General features: G+C 46.1%; 2 protein-coding genes across 7 annotated transcripts in view; one reads left to right on the forward strand and one right to left on the reverse strand.

Moving 5' to 3' along the window:
• The first annotated feature begins 4,481 nt into the window (after positions 1 to 4,481).
• On the forward strand, positions 4,482 to 15,328 carry LOC144934147 (core histone macro-H2A.1-like). Of its 2 annotated transcripts, none has more exons than XM_078859628.1 (9): positions 4,482 to 4,587; positions 6,039 to 6,249; positions 9,008 to 9,114; positions 9,676 to 9,843; positions 10,422 to 10,511; positions 10,630 to 10,720; positions 11,633 to 11,722; positions 12,795 to 12,969; positions 13,773 to 15,328. In XM_078859628.1, the coding sequence occupies exons 2-9, from the start codon at positions 6,078 to 6,080 to the stop codon at positions 13,948 to 13,950; spliced, it is 1,071 nt and encodes a 356-aa protein (XP_078715754.1). In that variant the 5' UTR covers positions 4,482 to 4,587; positions 6,039 to 6,077; the 3' UTR covers positions 13,951 to 15,328. The 2 variants fall into 2 exon arrangements, with proteins under 2 accessions (XP_078715754.1, XP_078715755.1); XM_078859629.1 differs by having other exon boundaries at positions 9,029 to 9,114.
• A 98-nt stretch (positions 15,329 to 15,426) lies between these two features.
• Positions 15,427 to 20,883, reverse strand: part of GBF1 (golgi brefeldin A resistant guanine nucleotide exchange factor 1) — a 167,906-nt gene continuing 162,449 nt past the window's right edge. For all 5 annotated transcript variants that reach the window (XM_078859624.1, XM_078859627.1, XM_078859626.1 and 2 more), the window contains 6 exons: positions 20,178 to 20,308; positions 19,146 to 19,247; positions 18,382 to 18,495; positions 17,723 to 17,900; positions 17,384 to 17,539; positions 15,427 to 16,533 (listed from right to left, as the gene is read on the reverse strand). In XM_078859624.1, the coding sequence (XP_078715750.1) occupies positions 16,205 to 16,533; positions 17,384 to 17,539; positions 17,723 to 17,900; positions 18,382 to 18,495; positions 19,146 to 19,247; positions 20,178 to 20,308 (1,010 nt within the window). In that variant the 3' untranslated portion in view covers positions 15,427 to 16,204. The remainder of the gene's footprint in view (positions 16,534 to 17,383; positions 17,540 to 17,722; positions 17,901 to 18,381; positions 18,496 to 19,145; positions 19,248 to 20,177; positions 20,309 to 20,883) is intronic.

A 20,883-nucleotide genomic window follows, 5' to 3' on the forward strand; every position in this document is an offset into this window, starting at 1 on the left:
TATTACAAAAAAATTAACCCATAAAAACAAAGTTTTTCACTATAAATCCTTTATATGCGTGGCGGCTAGAGTCCTCTCGTCCTCTGGCTTGAGATGGCTGCCACCTATGGGTCAGATGATTGCCTGGCACCATTAAGTAATTGGTAATTAAATATAATTTATTTTTTCCTAAAAAGTGTAAAATTTTGGAAAATTTTTTCACGAAAATAAATTGTCACGCACAACGAGTCTGTGTGCAAAATATCAGCTCGATTGGATCACGGGAAGTGGGTTAAAAAACGACCGAAAGATTTGCACGGTCGTAAGCGCGCAAGCAAGCAAGCAAGTGAACTTAATATAAAGGATTTAAAAAGACATGATTAAATCTACTAGCTTGTTAGCCCGTCCTAGGACGGAAGCTGTAACATTACAGACGTAAATTAACGTTTTATTGTGTGATTGTGAATTTTATTAGGAAATGTAGCACGTAAAATAAATGTTTTATTAATTTTTTTTTTTATTTTTCACCTACGTGACTGAACCGAAAGAACCAAAGAGCATGGATCCTTGCAGACACGAACACTTCAAATCTAGAATTATTATTGCTGTTCAAAGATTTCCCTGCAGTTGGATATCCTTGATGAACACTTTGATCCGCTGAGGGTAATTAGATTTAGACAGAGGCACGTACAACTGGCCATAGGAAAATACGGGTTCTTTGAGATAAATTCCCAAATTTTCAAAAGTCTGACCCTGCGACTTGTTGATCGTCATCGCATACGCAGGAATTATGGGAATTTGTCGTCGTTTCAGTACGAAAGGAAGAGTGACATCACTTGGAGCGAGGTCGACTATCGGGATGAAGACGATTTCACCTCGGTTGCAAAGACGAACAATCTGTGTGGCTGTATAATAATAAACAAATAAACCGTAACTTCACTTTAACACTGTTTTCAAATCACCTGAAGCTGTTAACTGACAAATGTATCTTCACCGATGGACGCTTGATAGCGAAGAGTGAAGAAAGTAGAGTGCTGATTACTGTCTGAAGTAACTTAGCAAAGAACGAAGAGCAAAGAGAGGCGTTAGAGTTACGAATAAATTGATCAGAGGATAATTGTATCTTGTCTAAATGCAATGGCAGGGAATATTGCAAAAAATGATGTCGTCAAACACTTCACTGCATTTCACTGTAGCACTGTATTAATGGCAGTGAATGTTGCACAAAGGGAAGTCATAAACAACTTCGCAGCATTTGCCCGCAGCACGGCATTAATGGCAGTGATTGTCGCACACAACTAAGTCTTGAAACATCTGACGGAATTTCGATTTAAAGCTTTCGTGACTGCAGGGATTCATCTTCTTGGTTCTTTCGGTAAAGTCACGTAGAAGGGAAGTAATAAAATAATAAAAATAAAACATAATAAAATAATTCTCACGACGTTTCGGCCACAACGCAAGCAGCCGTCCTCAGGCGAAGAATGAGGACGGCTGCTTGCGTTGTGGCCGAAACGTCGTGAGAATTGTTTTATTATGTTTTATTTTTATTATTTTATTACTTCCCTTCTACGTGACTTTACCGAAAGAACCAAGAAGATCTGACGTAATGTCACAGTAGCAAGTCATTTAACGGACGTTCAATTACTTGCGAAATCCACTGCTCTGATATTTACTTGTCTTCAGCTTTCGCTCGCTGGGGTTGAACACAATTGGAGTTCGATGCAATGTCTGCAAAGTAGCAGAGAAATGTTTATCGTAGCATAATTTTTTGTTGGACGTGTCGAGGAAACAAATAAAGACACCAAACGCACCGCGATGCTGCGTATAATTACGTATTGCCTTCACTTTCTATAAAGATACGTCAAATTAAAAGCGAGTTTGCGTAAATAAATTATCGTAGCCGCTCGACCTTCTTCTGCGTTAGTCTAAAAATCCAGGCACACGTGAATAATAATGAGGGGGGGGGCATGTGGAGTGACGTCACGCGCGGGACACACACAGCCTCGATTGGCTAGTGATGTTAGTTGCTGCGTTGATTTATTTATGAGCTTTACTTTCCACAGACAAAGGTCAAAATGAAAGCTAAATTTGCGTAAACAAATTTTGGTTTCTGCTCCACCTGCTTCATGCGGAGTGACGTCACCCGTTTATGATTATTAATGAGGACCCCACCTGCTCATGATTATTGATTATTAATGAGAGGGGCTGGTCTACGTGGAGTGACGTCACGCGCGTTACACACAGACATTCTTGGCGGCTCTTTAGTAAATAATGTGCGAGGAGCTTAAAGTGCAATTCCTCGTGTTAGCAGTAGGGGTTCTCTAAGTACTCTCGTTTCATCCCCGCATGTCAAACGCTCACGAACGGAATAGATCAAAACATTCTAATGCAGGACCCTCGTGAAAACGAGTCTTGAGATGCATTCCCACTTTGACTAAGAACCAAAGAGTAAGGGGAATTACTGTTGTATCGTTGAGCATAGCCACAGAGCCGCCTTCTTTCTTACCTCTAATGTAATTGCTACAATCCATTCCAGAGTCACCAACCAGGGTCAAGATGAATAGTCTATTTATCGACATCAATTATTTTGGAACTGTGGGACGGTTTATATTAATGTGCGCACTCACACACAGTACGTGCAGCCATTTCAATCTAATTCTAGAATGAAAGGAATCTCAGTGGAGTCTGAAATGTTTCGGCACCACTGGTGGTCTTTGTACGCCATCTGCCGACAGTGCCGCTCATTACGCCTGCACACCGAGCACTTCAGCGACTGAAAAAAATTAACCCGTAAAAACAAAGTTTTTCACTATAAATCCTTTACAGTATATGCGTGGCGGCTAGAGTCCTCTCGTCCTCTGGCTTGAGATGGCTGCCACCTATGGGTCAGATGAATGCCTGCCACCATTAAGCAATTGGTAATTAAATATAATTACTTTTTTCCTAAAAAGTGTAAAATTTTGGAATAATGTTTTCACGAAAATACATTGTCACGCACAACGAGTCTGTGTGCAAAATGTCAGCTCGATTGGATCACGGGAAGTGGGTTAAAAAACGACCGAAAGATTTGCACGGTCGTAAGCAAGCAAGCAAGTGAACTTAATATAAAGGATTTAAAAACAACAACAAATATAGAATAATAATATAATAGGCTTTCGCCCTTTCTGGTGTGAAAGCTGTTCAAACACCAAATAGACAACCTATTTCAACGGCAACAAGTTTGCATTAAGCACACAATGCTTCTGGCAAACCATGCAAACATGGTCTGATAATTATATAGGGCCGTCCATAAATGACGTCACGTAACTAGGGGGGGGGGGGTCAGACATTTGAGACGATGTGTGACGAGGAGGGGGGGGGGGGAGAAATGTGACGTCACATCAAAATGCGCAACTTTAAATAAATATAGACAACACGTTCTACTTAATTACATAGACTTTTTAATACATGTTTTCTCCTATAACATCAGAGTGCAGCGCCACATTAAATACGCACTACAATGACAACAGTTTAAAGCGATTTGAAGCATGTTTTATTTTGGGGGGGGGGGGGGGGCAGAGCTTTGTGACGTCATATTTGAGGGGGGGGGGTCTAACTTTTTGTGACGCCGTGTGACGAGGGGGGGGGGTCAAAAATTGTCTGACCCCCCCCCCCTAGTTGCGTGACGTCATTTATGGACGGCCCCTAATGTATACATGCGTGAACATATCCACGTGTGCGCGTGTCTAATTCTTTGCGTGGGGAGCGGTTACCACGAGTTCGATTCCCGCTCACAACCAACAGCAGTGCTGATTACTTTAACCGGTCCGGGGCCTCCCCTAGGTTGACTCAGCCTCAAATGAATACTTGGGGCAGTGCGTAAACATCGCCACCGGGGAGACAAATGCGGCCGGGCGTGGTGCTGGCCACACACCCATCGTGTGCCGTGCCGGCATTCATGTGCTCGTTAACAGCACTTGCATCAACAGTCTGTTTATTCTATTAACGGGGGATCTTTGTCTTGTATGTTGAACTTCTTTAGCACCGTACCTAGCCAACTGTGCTAATCGGAGGTGCGAACTAATATATTACAGCTTCCACTGCAGGCAATATGAACTCGATGGAGAAGCCTGCAAAGTTGGGGGTTTCGGGGTAGACTAATAAGCACTGTATTTATGACTAGCACGTCTGGCAACGTACGGTGCGAAAGAAGTTCAACACCATTGGATGGTGAATAAACGAATGGCAATCGAAGTCGACTGAACACTGCTCGGAGAACAAATACATCACCCCCTATGGGCCCCATTTGAACAGTATAACGAACTAACGCTGCGATCAATAATGAATTATTGATAAGGAACGATCGAATGTTTTCGTACACCAACGAACCAATTGGAGTCACGTGGGGGCAGGGCCTCACGTCGGCCCGGGCTTGCCCGGTATGCTAATGAGATGCTAATGAGGCGCGCTCGCCGATTGGTCCGCACGGGAAGCCACGCCTCCCGCGTGACGTCACACCCCCCCCCACCACCAAATCGAGTGAGGTTGCTGTGGTGTTTCCAGGCCCTTGACGAGCGAACGAGCTGAGTCGGCTCCGGCTGCAACAACAACGACGACGCCGCCAACGAGGTGAGTCCTGAATTAGGTCCCCTCCCCGCCCCGTCGGATCTGGGTGGGTCGAATTGCAGCGCGACGTTTTAATTTTGTACCGCGGATTAGTAGGGGGCCCTACCCCCCCCCCTCCACACACACACACAGAGAGGGGGTCGCCTCTGATTGGTCGAGAGCTCGCCCGCCCGCGTGTTCCTACTTAGGCCGTGGGTATGATACATCGATCAATATAAACGCTTACATTTGTTAGATCGCGTAAAGATACGTGTCGTTAAACTCGCCACCAGCCCACACGGCCGATGAGTAAGGCTTGTCGCGTTAACAGAACGTGGTAATTCGTGACTGGTTCAGCACGCCGCTGTGTTGGAGAGCAATTGCCACCAACATTTTAACATTCTGAGATGTTCCATTTACTTCTCGTTACTTTGTGCTGTTCTCGTTGTTGTTGTTGTGGGGGGATTTACGAACGTTGCCTGTATTCGATGCGTGTTGACGCTTCGTATTCAGGGGGTGTTAGTGGATACGTTTTTTTTTACGCGAGGTTAAATGTGTTTTATGCGGCGATTGTAACTTCATGCCCATTGGTGGCATCGCCTCCGCCCTTAACCTATTAGAGTTTGACAACGAGATGTCAGCGGAGTGCCGTAATGACTTTGAAGTGACGAGGCACTTCAATGCCTGTTTCGCAAGAGGACTGAGTTGATGGAATTCTGTGAAAGTCCTCAAAGGTCAACAAATGTCCCTTTATGGTGTGTCAAAGGGGACGTCCATAAATGACGTCACGTGATTTTGGACGATTTTTTACCCCCCTTCGTCACAAAGTCAGACCCCACCTCAAGTGACGTCACAAAGTCAGACCCCCCCCCAAAAAAATATATAAAACATGCTTCAAATCGCTTTAAACTATTGTCATTGTCGTGCGTATTTAATGTGGCGTTGCACGCTGATGTTGTAGAAGAAAAGTCTATTTCATTAAGTAGAATGTGTTGTCTATATTTATTTAAAGTTGCGCATTTTGATGTGACGTCACATTTCTGAAACCCCCCCATCGTCACACAGTCACAAATGTCTGACCCCCCCCCCCCCCCAGGTGCGTGACGTCATTTATGGACGGCCCCAAATGCAAACATAGACTTTAGCATCAGTGTGCTTTTACCTAATTACAGGTAGAGTTTATCTGTATATGTACAATCTGTTTTGGGTTAAATGGGATCCACATGTTTGGTCAGTGGATCTTGATTGTTACATCTGGCAATCTAACAGCGTTTAGCATTGCACGTTTGCACACGAGGCTCAAAAAGTGGACACCAGTAAAGAGTTTGCTTTTTTAAACAAATGCTGCTGGAAAACATCGATGATAGCTTGATGGACAAAAAAAACCGTTGACACGTGTAAACAATATCTTTTTAACGACTGTGTTATTCAATTTCCTAAATGCACGTAGATGACATTTTTCTGTACTCGCCCAGGTCCTGAATCGAGAAGCTTTGTCGAAGAACGGAGGTAAAATGTCGACACGCGGCACCAAGAAGAAAGTCCCACGGCAGTCGCGCTCGGCGCGGGCGGGCCTGCTCTTCCCGGTGGGACGGATGCTGCGGTACCTGCGGACCGGCATCTACCGCAAGCGCATCGCCATGGGTGCCCCCATCTACTTGGCGGCCGTCACGGAGTACCTGGCCGGTGCGGATCTGAGCCCCTTTCCGACTCGCCCTCACGTCGACACGAGTCCCCCGTTTGCGCGTGGGCCGGGTTGTCATTTATTTGCTTCGCTGCTGCTTGTGCGACAACCACCAGATGGATGGTGGCGGTTGTTACACGAAGCGCTGCCAAAGTACTCTTAGGTTAAAGTCACGTAGGTAAAGATAAAGAATACAAATAATAGAAATAAAAATGATAAATCACGTTTCGGAGGCAACACAAGTCTCCGTCATCAGGTGGGACCGTCACAGCTAGATTTACTGTAACCAGTGAGGCACAATTCCAAGAGACGAGCTCTTAAATCCAAGTTAAGGGGGGAGGGGCTTATCTGAATGCTGCCAAATTAGTCCGTTACGCGACGCGTTACGCGTACACGTTCAGCCCTTTTTGTGAAGCCACTGCAGCATGTTTTATCAAACCCCCAGGTGTTCTGTTTACTCAGATATTCTTTCACTAAATCGGTTTCAAAGTAGAAATATACAAACATTTGTCAGTCAGTTTATTTGTCAGTGTCGGTTACATCATTTACTCAGAGTAATTTTCTTTGCACAAAGATGATTAAGGGTTCATTCTGCCAGAATAAACCAGGGACCTAATGTTTTGAAAATGAGCTGTGAACAACACGTGAACTTTAACCCAGGTAAGTAAACATGATCCAGCTTGTGGATAGCATGGGACAAAGATAACAATTGACCTTGATAATAAAGGAAACTACATCATGGAGTGCACTCGCTGCTAGGTAAGGGATGCTATTGGGCTTCGTGTAAGCATCTGTCTCTGCAGAATTATCAGGCAGCCAGTCTTACACTTGGACACCAAAACCAAGTGTCGAGGTGGATTTCAGATGTCACGTGACTGGTGTGGTGAGGGTCAGGTGTCAGCTGAGTGTCAAATTAACATGTTCATTGGACGGGTTGCCCTCGAGTTGTATATAAAGCAATACATTTATTTATATACACCGAAATACTCTTTCAGTGTATAGAATCAGAATATTTGTCCTGGAGAAATTCAATGAACGATGAAGCTCTTTTCATAGATGTCCAGTTGGGACGGATGACTATGCAACTCAGCGATTCAATGGATTGATTCTAGATTTGAAGCTTTCGTGACTGCAAGGAATCATCTTCTTAGGTTTTTTCGGTAAAGTCACGTAGAAAGTAAAATAAAATAAAAACAAAAATCACGACGTTTCGGAGGCAACACAAGTCTCCGTCATCAGGTGGGACCGTCACAGCCAGATTAGCTGTATCAAGTGAGGCAATGATTCAAGATGTAATCCCTTAAAAGCGAGTTGAGGGGGGAGGGAGAGGGAGGGGGGAGCTCATCAGACTATGGTAGCCAATGAAAGGAACGTATCGGGAGGGAGGGGGGCGAGGCCAAAAGGGTGGGCGATGGACGTGGAAGCGCTTGTGCGCAAGCGGCCAATTACTGCACACGCCAACACAATGGAGCGATTGTGTGCAAGCGGCCAGCCACTGCACCCGCCAACACAATGGGCAGAGAGGAGGAGGGGAGGTCTAATACACATGATAGACAAAAGAACGAAAATGATGATGGGTACAAACTTAGGGGGAGCTCATCAGACTATGGTAGCCAATGAATGGAACGTATCGGGAGGGAGGGGGGGGGGGCGGGGGGGGGGGCGAGGCCAAAAGGGTGGGCGACGGACGTGAAAGCGCTTGTGCGCAAGCGGCCAATTACTGCACACGCCAACACAATGGAGAGAGAGGGGGAGGGGGGGTCTGATACACATGATAGACAAAAGAACGAAAATGCCCATGTTTATACCAATGCTGGCTGAACAATGAAGAGAGTACTGTTAAAATAACTGGGGATGTTAACACTCGGTAAAGTACAGTAAAATAGTGCCTGTCAGATAAGATGGTCCAAAAAATTTGTGATTAAGTCTTTTTTGCGTGGTTGATAACATCTTTCCAATGGTTACTAAGTTTGTACCCATCATCACGGTTGAAATTATGTCTGTGTTTGTATATTTGTATGGCTTCGTGTACAAACCTTTGATGGTAGCCGGGAGGTTTGCAGAGAACCTTGGTCTCGGAAAAGACAATTTCATGAGAGCCCACCGAGTTGTAGCAATGATCGGCCACGGCAGAAGAATCAGTTCTGCCGTGTTTCAGATCTGACTTGTGCTCGCGGACACGATCAGAAACATGACGTTTCGTTTCTCCAATGTAGCAATCACCACAAATGCAACTCAATTTGTAGACTCCAGGATACTGTAAGTCAGGAACGACATCCTTCACAGATGGAATCAGATCACGGATGTTATGCACTGTACTGAATCGGACTTGGATCTTATGTTTGTTTAGAATTTTGGAGATCTTTTTGGTCACGCCAGCTATGTATGGTAACGTGATGGTTTTGGTCGGAGTTTCATGTGGCTGTTTCTGTGTGGTGGGAGAGACAGCTTGGCGGATAGTACGGTCAGAGTATCCGTTCATCCTGAGGGCCCGATGTACATGTCTTAATTCACCGGTCATTGCTCGTGCAGTAGAATAGGGTTGATATAAGAATTCTAGATTTGAAGCTTTTGTGACTGCAAGGATTCATACTCTTAGGTTTTTTCAGGTAAAGTCACGTAGGTAAAAAATAAAATGAATCAAAGTAAAATTTGATTTTTATTTTACTTTTATTAATTTTATTTTTATTTTTTGCCTACGTGACTTTACCGAAAAAACCTAAGAGTTTTATAGAAGAATGTCTGTGCTATGTTCACCAGCCGAAGTTCTGGAACTGGCAGGGAACATTGCACGCGACAGCATGAAGGCGCGCATCACCCCACGCCACATCCACTTGTCCATGGCCTTGGACGAGGAGCTACAGAAGGTAATTCCTGCTCAATGTTCCGTTCCATTGGTTCACACAAAATAAAAAATAAATACATTTCGTGACTTCCCATTTGTTTTTCGATTTAAAGCTTTCGTGACTGCAGGGATTCATCTTCTTGTTTTTTTCGGTAAAGTCACGTAGAAGGGAGATAAAAGACGCTGTCTTTCCGACAGCCCTGTTCTTCACCTGAGGACGGCTGCTTGCGTTGTGGCCGAAACGTCGTGAGAATTGTATCTTATGTTTTATTTTTATTATTTTATTATCTCCCTTCTACGTGACTATACCGAAAGAACCAAGAATATGATTCCCATTTGTTCTTTCATACACCAATTTACTATTTGCTTATTTTAAACAAAACCATGTTTTGAGTCGATGAAGTCATCCATTTTGGGTCATGTTTTCATTTGAGTTTTTCTGTTCACTCAATCGCTTTATAATTTTTTTTTCCCAAATACATGAATCGCGTTATATCCAATTTGCATTATGAAAACATGCGCCGTTCTTGGAGAAGAGACTATATGTTTCTGTGGCCAGAGGGATGTGTTGTGTCTGACGCAGATGCTGCGTGGTGTAACCATTGCGAGCAGCGGGGTGCTGCCCAGAGTCCACCCAGAGCTGCTCACCCACAGACCCTTCAAGAAAGCGAAACCGGTGCTCGTGGATTCTACGGATACACCACCTCCAGCGTCCAAGCCTGCTCGCAAGCCCAGCGCAACCGCGAAAAAGGTATCGAGCAAAAGTGTACTGTGCACACGTACTCGGTATATATGTCTCTACTAAAATGTAGCATTTAGGGATTAGTTTTGGCAATTTTGCCGATAGCGCATCATTTAGTTGAGTTTTCAATTGAATCTAAGGGCATTTGCACTCAATCATAGGGCATTTGAACAGCATCTTACCACAGCCAAGCCTTTTAAGCCTTCAATTTGAAAAACACACCGTTGAAATAATTACTTTCAGCTTTGGTTGGTTATTGTCATGATGTCTGATGTATTGAAAGGTTAATGTATATTTTAGAAAGTTTACCATTAATATGGCGGTGATATTGAACTATGATATTAATATGAAAATCTAAGGACTTTATCAGTGATGTGTAAAAACAATACCACTGCATTTGAATTTTTAACATGTAAAACAGTATTAATGAAGCTAGTAATTTCCTTCATTTATCCAAATTAAATTTACATTCTCAAATGTGTTTCTCCTTATTCTAAATGCGGTTGCTGTGCAAGTCAAATTCACGTTAAACTATTGTTTGTAAAACGTGATCTCGACGCGGTAGGTGGATCTTGTTGTCTGCCCAGGGTAAAGGCAGGAAAGCCGCAAGTCCTTCAGTAGGCGCATCAGGAGCTGTAACCGTTCTCTCCTCCAAAACCCTCTTCCTTGGGCAAAAGGTAACAAAAGCCGACTGACACTCCGCTTGCACCGCGCGGCCGCACCTGCAAACTACGGACACACCTGCAAACTACGGACACCACAAACGCTCACCAAGTCCGCATGTGCCCCGCGCAGCTGCAGGTTGTCAAGGCCGACATTGCCACCTTAAAATGCGACGCCGTCATCCATCCAACGGGCAACAACTTCTACATGGGTGGACAAGTCGGTGAGCGATGCCGGCGAGATAAATACCCGACAGAAACGTTTCCCCAAGAAACTTGTCGGTTGCTCAATATACAACCCGACCTGTAATGTTTTTCTCAACCCTTCAAACTAGCATTGCTTTAAATGCCACAAGGGGGAAACGTCTACTCGGGTAATTTATGCAAACCAGCCTCTGGCTTTTTTCACGATATTTTGTGCTTGCCTTTGGACCAAATCACTTGGAATGTGCCCAATATCGTCAGATCTCTGGGGTTGGGCAGAGTTGAATGAATAGTGTTCGGACGGGCAACCACCCTGCATGGCAGTTTGTCGTCAGCGGACTGGTGCTAGCCTGTGGGCAGCAGACGGCAGTGTTGTACTGTGAGCCTATGCTACCACGTCTATGTTCCCCGACCTTCAGCAACCCGCACAGACCACTGCGGTTGAGTGTGGTCACAGAACCCCCATGGCTCACAACAGCATTGGGGGGGGGGTGGGAGGCTCTCGCCCTGCCGTGGATTGAAAAATTAACCCGTAAAAACTAAGTTTTTCACTATAAATCCTTTATATGCGTGGCGGCTAGAGTCCTCTCGTCCTCTGGCTTGAGATGGCTGCCACCTATGGGTCAGATGATTGTTTGCCACCATTAAGCAATTGGTAATTACATATAATTTTTTTTTCCTAAAAAGTGTAAAATTTTGGAAAAAAATTTTTCACGAAAATTAATTGTCACGCACGAGTCTGTGTGCAAAATGTCAGCTCGATTGGATCACGGGAAGTGGTTCAAAAAAACGACCGAAAGATTTGCACGGTCGTAAGCAAGCAAGCAAGCACGCAAGTGAACTTAATATAAAGGATTGAAAAAGGGCTGTACATGTACTTTGTGTGCAGGGGAAGGACGACTCGCTTGAGGAGTAAGTGTTTGCGTTTGCAGGCAATGCTCTGGCAAAGAAAGGAGGAAAGGAGCTGGCGGATGCTGTGCAAGATCTTCGCAATAGCAACGGGCCACTGGACATTGCTGGAGGTTTGCATTCGCGTTAATCAATCGTTCTACTCGTCTTTCACGAGCTGGTGCATGCGTGTGTGCACTTTGGCGATACTTACAGGCCTGTTGCGCGTGCACACAAGCATATATGGAATAAGAAAACAGTCTTTTTTTCGATTTAAAGCTTTCGTGACTGCAGGGATTCATCTTCTTGGTTCTTTCGGCAAAGTCACGTAGAAGGGAAGTAATAAAATAATAAAAATAAAACATAATAGAATAAATTTTTATTATGTTTTATTTTTATTATTTTATTACTTCCCTTCTACGTGACTTTACCGAAAGAACCAAGAAGAAAAAAAACAGTCTTTGTTTTTCCTTGTCAAGCAGGCGAGCGTGGTGAAGTACAGCCATCGCATCATGGGGAGGCTTTCATTTGGCAGTGAATAAAATCTTTAAGTAACGATACACATTTCCATACATCAAATAAACGTACGTATGTTATCTTCCTCTTGGTTACATTGGTTAATGGTCACCATCGCCATCCCTCAGTCCTGCGATGTTGCAATTCTTCTCAGTCCTGCACATGAACCGATCTCATCGCTGCATCTCGGCGGTTGTCGTCTTCTTTGGACATATTCCCTGCTTTGTCTGCCATTCTGTCGCCAATCTTGTCCATTGGTCATCATCCTTCCCCTGGGGACGTATTCTGCCCAAATGAATGTACTTTTTTGTTTTCGTTTACAACATACGATTTTATTGCCTTTTTTTTCTTCGCCAATCCACGTTCTCCTCTTACTGTCGGTGTAAATCAACGGTCGTAAACGGGCTGCATTATCCGCCAGAAAAATTAAAACTTGATCGCAACAGAAGCCAACGACGAGGGCCATAGTTTTTGTCACGCCCTGAAACGGGAGACCGTAGTCCCGAATCGATGGACACTCACTCCTGTTGCCCCCGTGCTTATTACATTCATATCCTCATTTCCACTATCGTGTTCATGTATTGTTGTAACGTTCTGACCTGCTCCTACCGAACATGTAAAAAAAAAAAAAAGAGCATTATAGCTCATCGGATTCCTCCAATATAATGAATATTCCGATTCTACTTGCAGCTGCCATGTGCCTCGCACCGGGCCTGGAGGCCGAGAACGTGATCCACTGCAACAGCCCATCGTGGGGCACGGACCGGAGTGCGGAGCTCCTGGAGAAGACAGTCAAGAACTGTCTGGCACTTGCTGACGAAAAGAAGCTCGTCACGGTGGCACTGCCCTCCATTGGTAGTGGCGGGTAATGAAATATTTTTGTAGTTCCACCACCACCCCCTACCCCCCCCCCCCCACCATTATCCAAAAATATTATTTGCAGAAATGATTTCATCGTTTGACTCTAATAGTCCACTGTGTGTGTCCATCACTGAAGTTGTCAACGTCATTGCATTTGCTACGAGCAACTATAGCAGCTCAAAATCGGAATGGCAGAATGATCGAGTTCTGAATCGCCAATGAAAACAGTGCATTTGTTGAACAATGATTGGTCTGTGGAGCACATAATCTCAGGTCGTGATACGACCTAAAAGCACTGAACTTTGGATATTCATGTGACTCATTTCTATTACCCACGAGGGAAATCATAAATTTGCTCTGCTCACCCTCGCAGCGGCTTTTGGCTAATCATTAAATGATTGGTCCACTGCATTGCGCGCATTGAGATGTGCTTTTGTGGCCGTCTGGAACAATCTTCCTTCCGATATTGGGAAGCCACCGGAGCTATGCACATTTAAATCGAGATTGAAAACAATTTTTTTCTTACTGCTCCGTGTTTAGTTTTGTTGTCCTTCCCCCGCACTTCCAATTAGCACGATTGCCTACGTACGGTGCGAAACAAGTTCAACATACATACAATGGTCAGATTTGGATTTTTATTTATATTCGTAAATGGTGCGCCAAGTAATGCTGGTAACAAACTAGACTGTGACAAGTGCCTTTAAAACAAAGTCTCAGCTGTATCATCACCTTACGCTCTGGAATCTCTTCATCCTTGTGAGAAATGTCAGCATTACTCACGGCTGGATGCCGTTCTGTCACCTGCAGAAATGGTTTTCCGAAACAGACGGCCGCTCAACTTATACTCAAGGCCATCTCCAACTACTTCATCTCCACCATGGACTCCTCGCTCAAGAACATCTACTTTGTGCTGTACGACAGTGAGAGCATCGGCATTTACGTGCACGAGTTGGCGAAGCTGGACAGCAGTCAGCTGCAGCAGTGAGGCGCACATGCACGGGAGTCTGCCTACGTTCGAGGGTGGCGTTTTATTATTTTATCCTCGCGTTGTATTTAAGTGCGTGTGTGTTACAGTGGGGATACTCAAACGGTGGGGAGCGGTAGTGTAGCGGTTAGCGCGCTGTGCTATGAACCTAGCGATCCGGGTTCGATTCCCGCTCACGGCCAACACCAGTGACGATTATCTGAACCGGTCCTGGGCCTCCCCTCGGTCGACTCAGCCTGAAATGAGTACCTGGTTGCGGTGTGTAAACATCGCCACTGGGGAGATAAAGGCGGTCGGGCGTGGTGCTGGCCACCCACCCCCTCGTGTACCATTCCGGCCTTCATAGGTGCTCGCTAACAGCACTTGCCCCGACAGTCTGTTAAGGCTATACGGGGGATCTTTATACTCAAACGTGGTATGCCGACTTTGAAATCTTAGGTTGCACATTGACTACCACCAAGCACTTTGTTACACACAATAACGCACCTTCCAAGGTCCGTGAACTACAAGCCATGTCTAAGCTATCGAAGAGTGGTACCACCTGGCAATTAAAAAGAGGGGGCCCTTCCTCGAGCTAAAATATATTTTGTATCCATTCTTAGACGTGTGGATAAATTACACTATATGCCTTAAATAATGCATACACACCATTAAAATTACACTATTGGTATCACTACTGCATTTTTTTTGCAGTCTACGCTGGGCGGTGCAGTGGTAACACTTGCGCCTCTCAGTCAGAAGGGCCTAGGTTCAATTCCCGACTTGGGCACCTTTGTGCGTGGAGTTTCTATGTCCTTCTGTTTTGCATGGGGTTTCCTCGAGTTTTCTGATTTCCTCCCAAAGCTAAAAAACATACAATAATGTAACTGGTGTTGACGAAACATCCCAATGCTGAATAATTACCTGTAATTTACTTGATTGGGAAAGTGCATCTATCGTGCACCCTAGACTGCCAACACTTAGCAAGATCCTGTTGCCTTGAGACTCGGTGATGCTTTCCTGGGTAAACAATTGTAATAATAATAATAATTAATGGAAATATGCTGAACTGTAGAACATCACTGTTTTGTATTTATCCACGTGATAAGCATGATGTACTGCTGCATGAGTGCTTTTGTGTTAATGCGGGATCACACAAACTAATTTGGTGAGCCCCATAAACCAACAGTAGGATGCTTACTGGGCATTGTGTTAAAATTACTTATTTTTACAGTGTGATTCTGAGGTTAAACGTGATTGTTTTCCTGTAAAATTATTTAAAATTTGTGAAAACGGTCCACACTTGATTTACAATCACGATATTGAATTCTATGAACGGCACTTTTTGCATTTAACTTCACAAAAGTTATGCATAGCCTTAAAGAGAATGTATACTAGCACTTGCATTGTATCTGATATGAATGTATTGCAATCATGTGTTCAAAATATGTCAACAATAAACATGATTAATCTTTGAATAATATTACTTTTCTTTATTGAATAACTCTTAATCGTAATTACACTTATAGATTTATTTCTTACAAAGTGAAAAGTACATTTTCTTCATGAGCTGAATGCTTTATATACAATTTAAGCAGTAAGCCACTTTCCAAATGAGTAATTTGTCCTTTTTTTCCACAGTAAGCTATTCTGGATGAAATGCAAATAACAGCATCATACAATAAAGCTGCAAATGGCAAGCAGAGCTGTATTTTTAATTTATAAAGTAATACATTAACTTCCCATGCTACCCTGGTTATAACTTGTTACAGTTAGGTATGCCATCAGGTTTAAATAGTTTAACTCAGGACAGCCTTTGGTTAGCATTCACTGCAATGTGTAAAATGCGCATGCAGACTCAGTGTAGCCAATGAGAATTCAGTTCTTTAAACAACTACAGTTTGCGACTACTCGCAGCTTGGAACTGAGCGAAGAATGTCGAACGAAACAACTTTAAATGGTTTAGCACGTGTGACACATTCTCCAGGGTTGTTTAGGGTTGACACTGGCTTCCGTGAGTTAGCCATCTACCCAGAATTCATGGCCTAAACTTAAATTACTGTAAACACGTTGACCAGTCAAACCCTCTAGAGTTTCCAAAAAAAAAAAAGCCAGCCAGAATCACAGACCATTTTAAAATATGTTATAAGAGACAACGTTGCTCGTTAATTACAAGTGACTTTTACACGTAGTGACCGGAGGGCTCAGATGACGGCTTCAACGTGGCAACCCCGGGGGACGGGGGGTCGATCGACGGCGAGTGGCGGCGTCGGGTTCACTCGGCCTCCCCGGACAGGGCCTTGGGCAAAGCGGCGGTCTCGCCCACGGACACGCCGCGCGGCGCCGTGAGCAGCGGCACGGGCGACGTGGCCTCGATGAGCGCTGGGTTGAGGATAATCGGCAGCGCCATGGGCGGCAGCGCCTCTTGGAGAGTCGGGCCGAGCGCCGGTAGCGGTGGCTGCAGGATGAAGGGCGACTGCGACAGCGCGTGCGCCACCTCGCCCACGGGGCTTCCCCCGGCTCTGCCGCCCACCCGCGCAGGGCTGGAGGCCGGCGACGGCACGGGCGTCACCGTTGTGCTGGCGGTGGCTGCAGAGGGCCTCTCTGCAAGCACAGGTGAAGGTAGAGGGGTTTGAGGCAGAGGTCGCAAACGGGTTTTGATTCCTTACCCGTACTCGTACCCGGCCGCACCAGGGTCGCAAATGGGTACCCGTACCCGGCCGGGTACGGTAGCCGGGTATTTGGTAGGGTACGGGTATCGGATACCTGATTGCGACCTCTGGGATGAAGCCATGTTGCAGGCGCGGGTGGGTTGATTCTAGGAACTTGAATTGTGAGAAGAGACAAGACGTTGGGAAATGAGTGACAAACGGTGACTCACCAGTGACTCACGGCCTTCTCACTCATTGGTTGGGGTGAGTCACGTGCGGCTACCCGTACACGGCCGCACCAGGGTCGCAAACGGGTACCCGTACCCGACCAGAGGTCGCAATCAGGTACCCGATACCCGGCTACCCATACCCGGCCGGGTACGGGTAGCCAGGTATCGGGTACCCGATTGCGACCTCTGGTTTGAGGGGTGAGCTAAACTTGCTGGTACTGGGGCAAAGGATGCTATTCACGCTCGAGGATCCAAACACCTCTTGCCCTACATACATGTACTTTTATGTTAATTAGAACCAACGAACATTTTTTGCTTGAGCATGCACAGTACGTATTGCAGTAAAAAATATCTAAGACGAATGAGTATTGCCAGATCTATATTTTTCCCAACAGCAACACTAATTATGGCATCACCAATACACACTGACCGGCGGCGTGGGGAGGCACTCAACCAGCAGTGGATTGACAAAAGGGCTGTACATGTACAATACAACCAGAACAATTGCGGACGAGTTAATATTGGGGGGCGGGGGGCGGGCGGGCGGTCGTGTTGCCGAGTGAAGAGCCACACCTGGCTCCGTCGCAGAAGCCACAGGTGCCGTAGCAGCAGCAGCCGCCGCTGCGGTGTTGCTCGGTTCTGGGGCGGAGTGGCCGCCGGTGGAGGTGACGGGCTGACTGCTCACCACCTCCAGCACGACGGGCGGGGACGGGGCTCGTGCCGCCGACTCTGCCGACGGCAACGAACGCACGGGAGGGGTGTCCGGTCACACGGCCATTGAAGTTTTATTAACATGTGCGGGAGCGCGACAACACCGAGATTGATCTGAACTTTTTAGAAATGAGTGAAGTTCACGAGGCGTGCAAGACCGCGCATGATACACAGCTTAGAAAGGATCCACGAGCTTGGTACCTGGGATGACCGGCTGCCGGAAGAGCTCGTCCCGCAGCTGGGGCAAGAAGCAGTCGATCCGCTCCCACGTAATCTCCCAGAGCTGGGAAAAGCCCGTGCGCGCCTCCGCATTCTGGAAGATGCCCGCTGTGTCCATGACAAGCAGCATGTTCTTCAGCGACTCTGGGATCGCCTCCATCTCGGGTAGGAAAGACAAGGACACAGTGATTGAAGGGGTGGTTGGTGGCGAAATGGCCACCCCTCCACATGTGTATGAATCCAGAGCAGCGCCGCTGTGAGTAAACCCGCTGGGGTTCTCAAGTGTGGCGGAGTCCATGGTCTCGGTCCAGTCACCGATGACTTCACACAAAAATATTAAAATTTTTATGTTGCCTTAATGTGGAAAAATTCCTACCCTGAGAATGAACAATATTGCTTTGACTATCGTAGACAAACAATTTCAAAGCAGAGAGTATGAGAAAGTGCAGCTGCTACTCTGTAATGGGGTACAATGTTCAGTCAGGTTTCCACATTGATTCGTCCTTTTCATGACACGATGCCTCCGGGGTCGATAAAATGGGTACCTCACCCTTGATGGGAAGTCAAAAGTGATTGTAAAATGTGAAAATAAATGACCACCGCCAGAGGTCGCCATCAACACACAGTCTCGGCTCACTCACCAACAGGTCGCTGTTGTCGGCGTGCATGTACTTGTCCATAAAGTCCAGGATGGTGAGCCACAGTGCGGCAAAGGTTGGCAGTGACAGCAGTGGAGATAGGTGCTGCAAGAACACCTGAAGGGGGAACGACACCGAAACAATGACAACCGTTGTTCGCCAGTGATACCGACATCACAAGCAGGCCTGAACCAACGCATGGTGCCCTTGAAGGCCACGGGGAAGAGTCGAAGACTCGCTGGCAGGTCACGGAGCAGATCTGCTTGTTCTGAGTCAAGTGACTGAGATGACTGGCAGATGGATCATACTTGTGCTCCTCACTGTTCCAACCTTGCTAATACCAAAGACAACAAAGACAAACATCCCCCGTATAGCCTTAACAGACTGTTCTTGTGCTGTTAAGCGAGCATCTACGAAGGCCGGCAGGGTACGCGAGGGGGTGGCTGGCCAGCACCACGCCCGGCCGCCTTTGTCTCCCTCGTGATGATGTTTACACACCGCACCAGATACTCATTTGAGGTTGAGTCAACCTAGGAGAGACCCAGGACCGGTTCAGATAATTGTCACAGGTGTTGGACGTGAGCGTGAATCGAACTCGGGTCTCCGGGTTCGTAGCGCAGCACGTTAATCACTACCCTACAGGTCCCCACACACACACAGCACTACGATAGTCGCAGGCAGGGGGCGTCAAGTCTCGATTGTGAGCAGCAGAGTAGCCACGCTTTTACTCCAAGGTAGACAACACGTGGCAATGTCACCACACTTGCCTTGCTCAGCAGTGTTGAGGTCCTCATGCGCGTTTCCTCCATGCCCGTCTGGTCAGCCGGGCTGATGTTCTCAAGCAGCTTGGTCAGCAGAGGGAACAGCACCTGAACCCAGGAAACATTGTAAGTGCAAAATGATGGGTCATTTCACTCATAACCACCAACATTATAATCTCAGGATGGCATGAATTTAATCTCGCAAAATCAAATTAAGCGATGGTTAGTGTTTTGATGAGTAACTGGTGAACAGACTGAGACAAAACTGGCTTTCATCTCAGGTTGCTGATAAGAATAAGCTTTAGCGGTGTCAGCTCAGTGCTGTGACTTGGGCATTAGCCAAGCATGGTGGCACATGCCTGTAATCTTGTGCTGTGGAATCAATAGTCAACAAAGTCACACACATTTGTGAAACTGCCAAACCCGCCCAGCTTGTCCAGGAGATGGCGGTAGAGGAGGTGGGTTTGTGAATCCGTTGGCGCAGGCCTTTTGAGTGTTAAACCCCAAGTACGTGTAGGTTTTCCCCAGGGAACTCCGGTCTCATCCCACACACAAAACAACCCTTTACAGATTTACACCGAAAATCAAAAGGCAGGACCCTCACAAAGAAAACACTCTTGAGATTCAGTGTTTGTCAATTTTTCGATTTAAAGCTTTCGTGACTGCAGGGATTCATCTTCTTGGTTCTTTTGGTAAAGTCACGTAGAATGGAAATAATAAAATAATAAAATAAAACATAATAAAATAATTCTCACGACGTTTCGGCCACAACAGACCTGCTCTCCACCTGAGGACGGCTGCTTGCGTTGTGGCCGAAACGTCGTGAGAATTATTTTATTACGTTTTAATTTAATTATTTTATTATTTCCATTCTACGTGACTTTATTGAAAGAACCAAGAAGATGTTTGTCAATTATTATCACCGAGTCCGCACAGCCACATGACGACTCCTGACTCGAGACCTTCAACCCTCAGCAAACAGGCTGGTGGCAGACTAAGTGGTAGACCACCTGGTGCTGCTCACGCCGAGGGCCCCACCTTATTGAAGCAGGCCTCCCACTCGAGGGCAGACAGCGTCTGCAGGTCATGCATCAGCAGCGCCCGCTGCAGGTAGGTGAGCGCCTGCGTGCGCACCTGGCGCCGCGCGTCGCAGCACAGGCGCGCCGTGCCTGCGCACCCCAAGGGCGGGACGCGGCGCTTTAGAAACGATGTTCAGAAGACGGGTCTCCCCCGGTTAAAGGGGGGCGCCATGGGAAGGTGCGGTCGAATGGAGGAGGGCGGCACACATTTGTGAAATCGCGGGTGTGTCCGCAAGCTACACATTTCCACATGATGATAAGCCGCTTCGTTGAGCTATAATTTGTGGCCAGGTGACTTCTGAAAAAGTATCTAACAGCTCAGTGGGCTTTACCTGGTAAAATAAAAAAGAAGTTTAGTTTTACGATTGTTGATGAAGAATGATGATTCTCCTGGATGCTGCTGCTGCTGCTGTCTGGAACTCCCTCCCTCTTAACGATTGCATTGCTCACTCAATTCCCATTCCAAATCCTTCCTCAAAACTTTCCTCTTCCTCTCGACTTGTAATCAACTAACCACTCTGTAGCAACCTTATTTGTCACGAGCATCCATAACCACCCTTTCATTCACTCATCTACACACAACTTACGTCTCCCCTTTCCGACACAGCGTAACGATTTACCGTTGCTTTTAGATGTTCTCAAAGGTAACACTCCATTGTCATTTT

Source organism: Lampetra fluviatilis, chromosome 9, assembly GCF_964198595.1.
Source record: "Lampetra fluviatilis chromosome 9, kcLamFluv1.1, whole genome shotgun sequence".
Classification (NCBI taxonomy): domain Eukaryota; kingdom Metazoa; phylum Chordata; class Hyperoartia; order Petromyzontiformes; family Petromyzontidae; genus Lampetra; species Lampetra fluviatilis.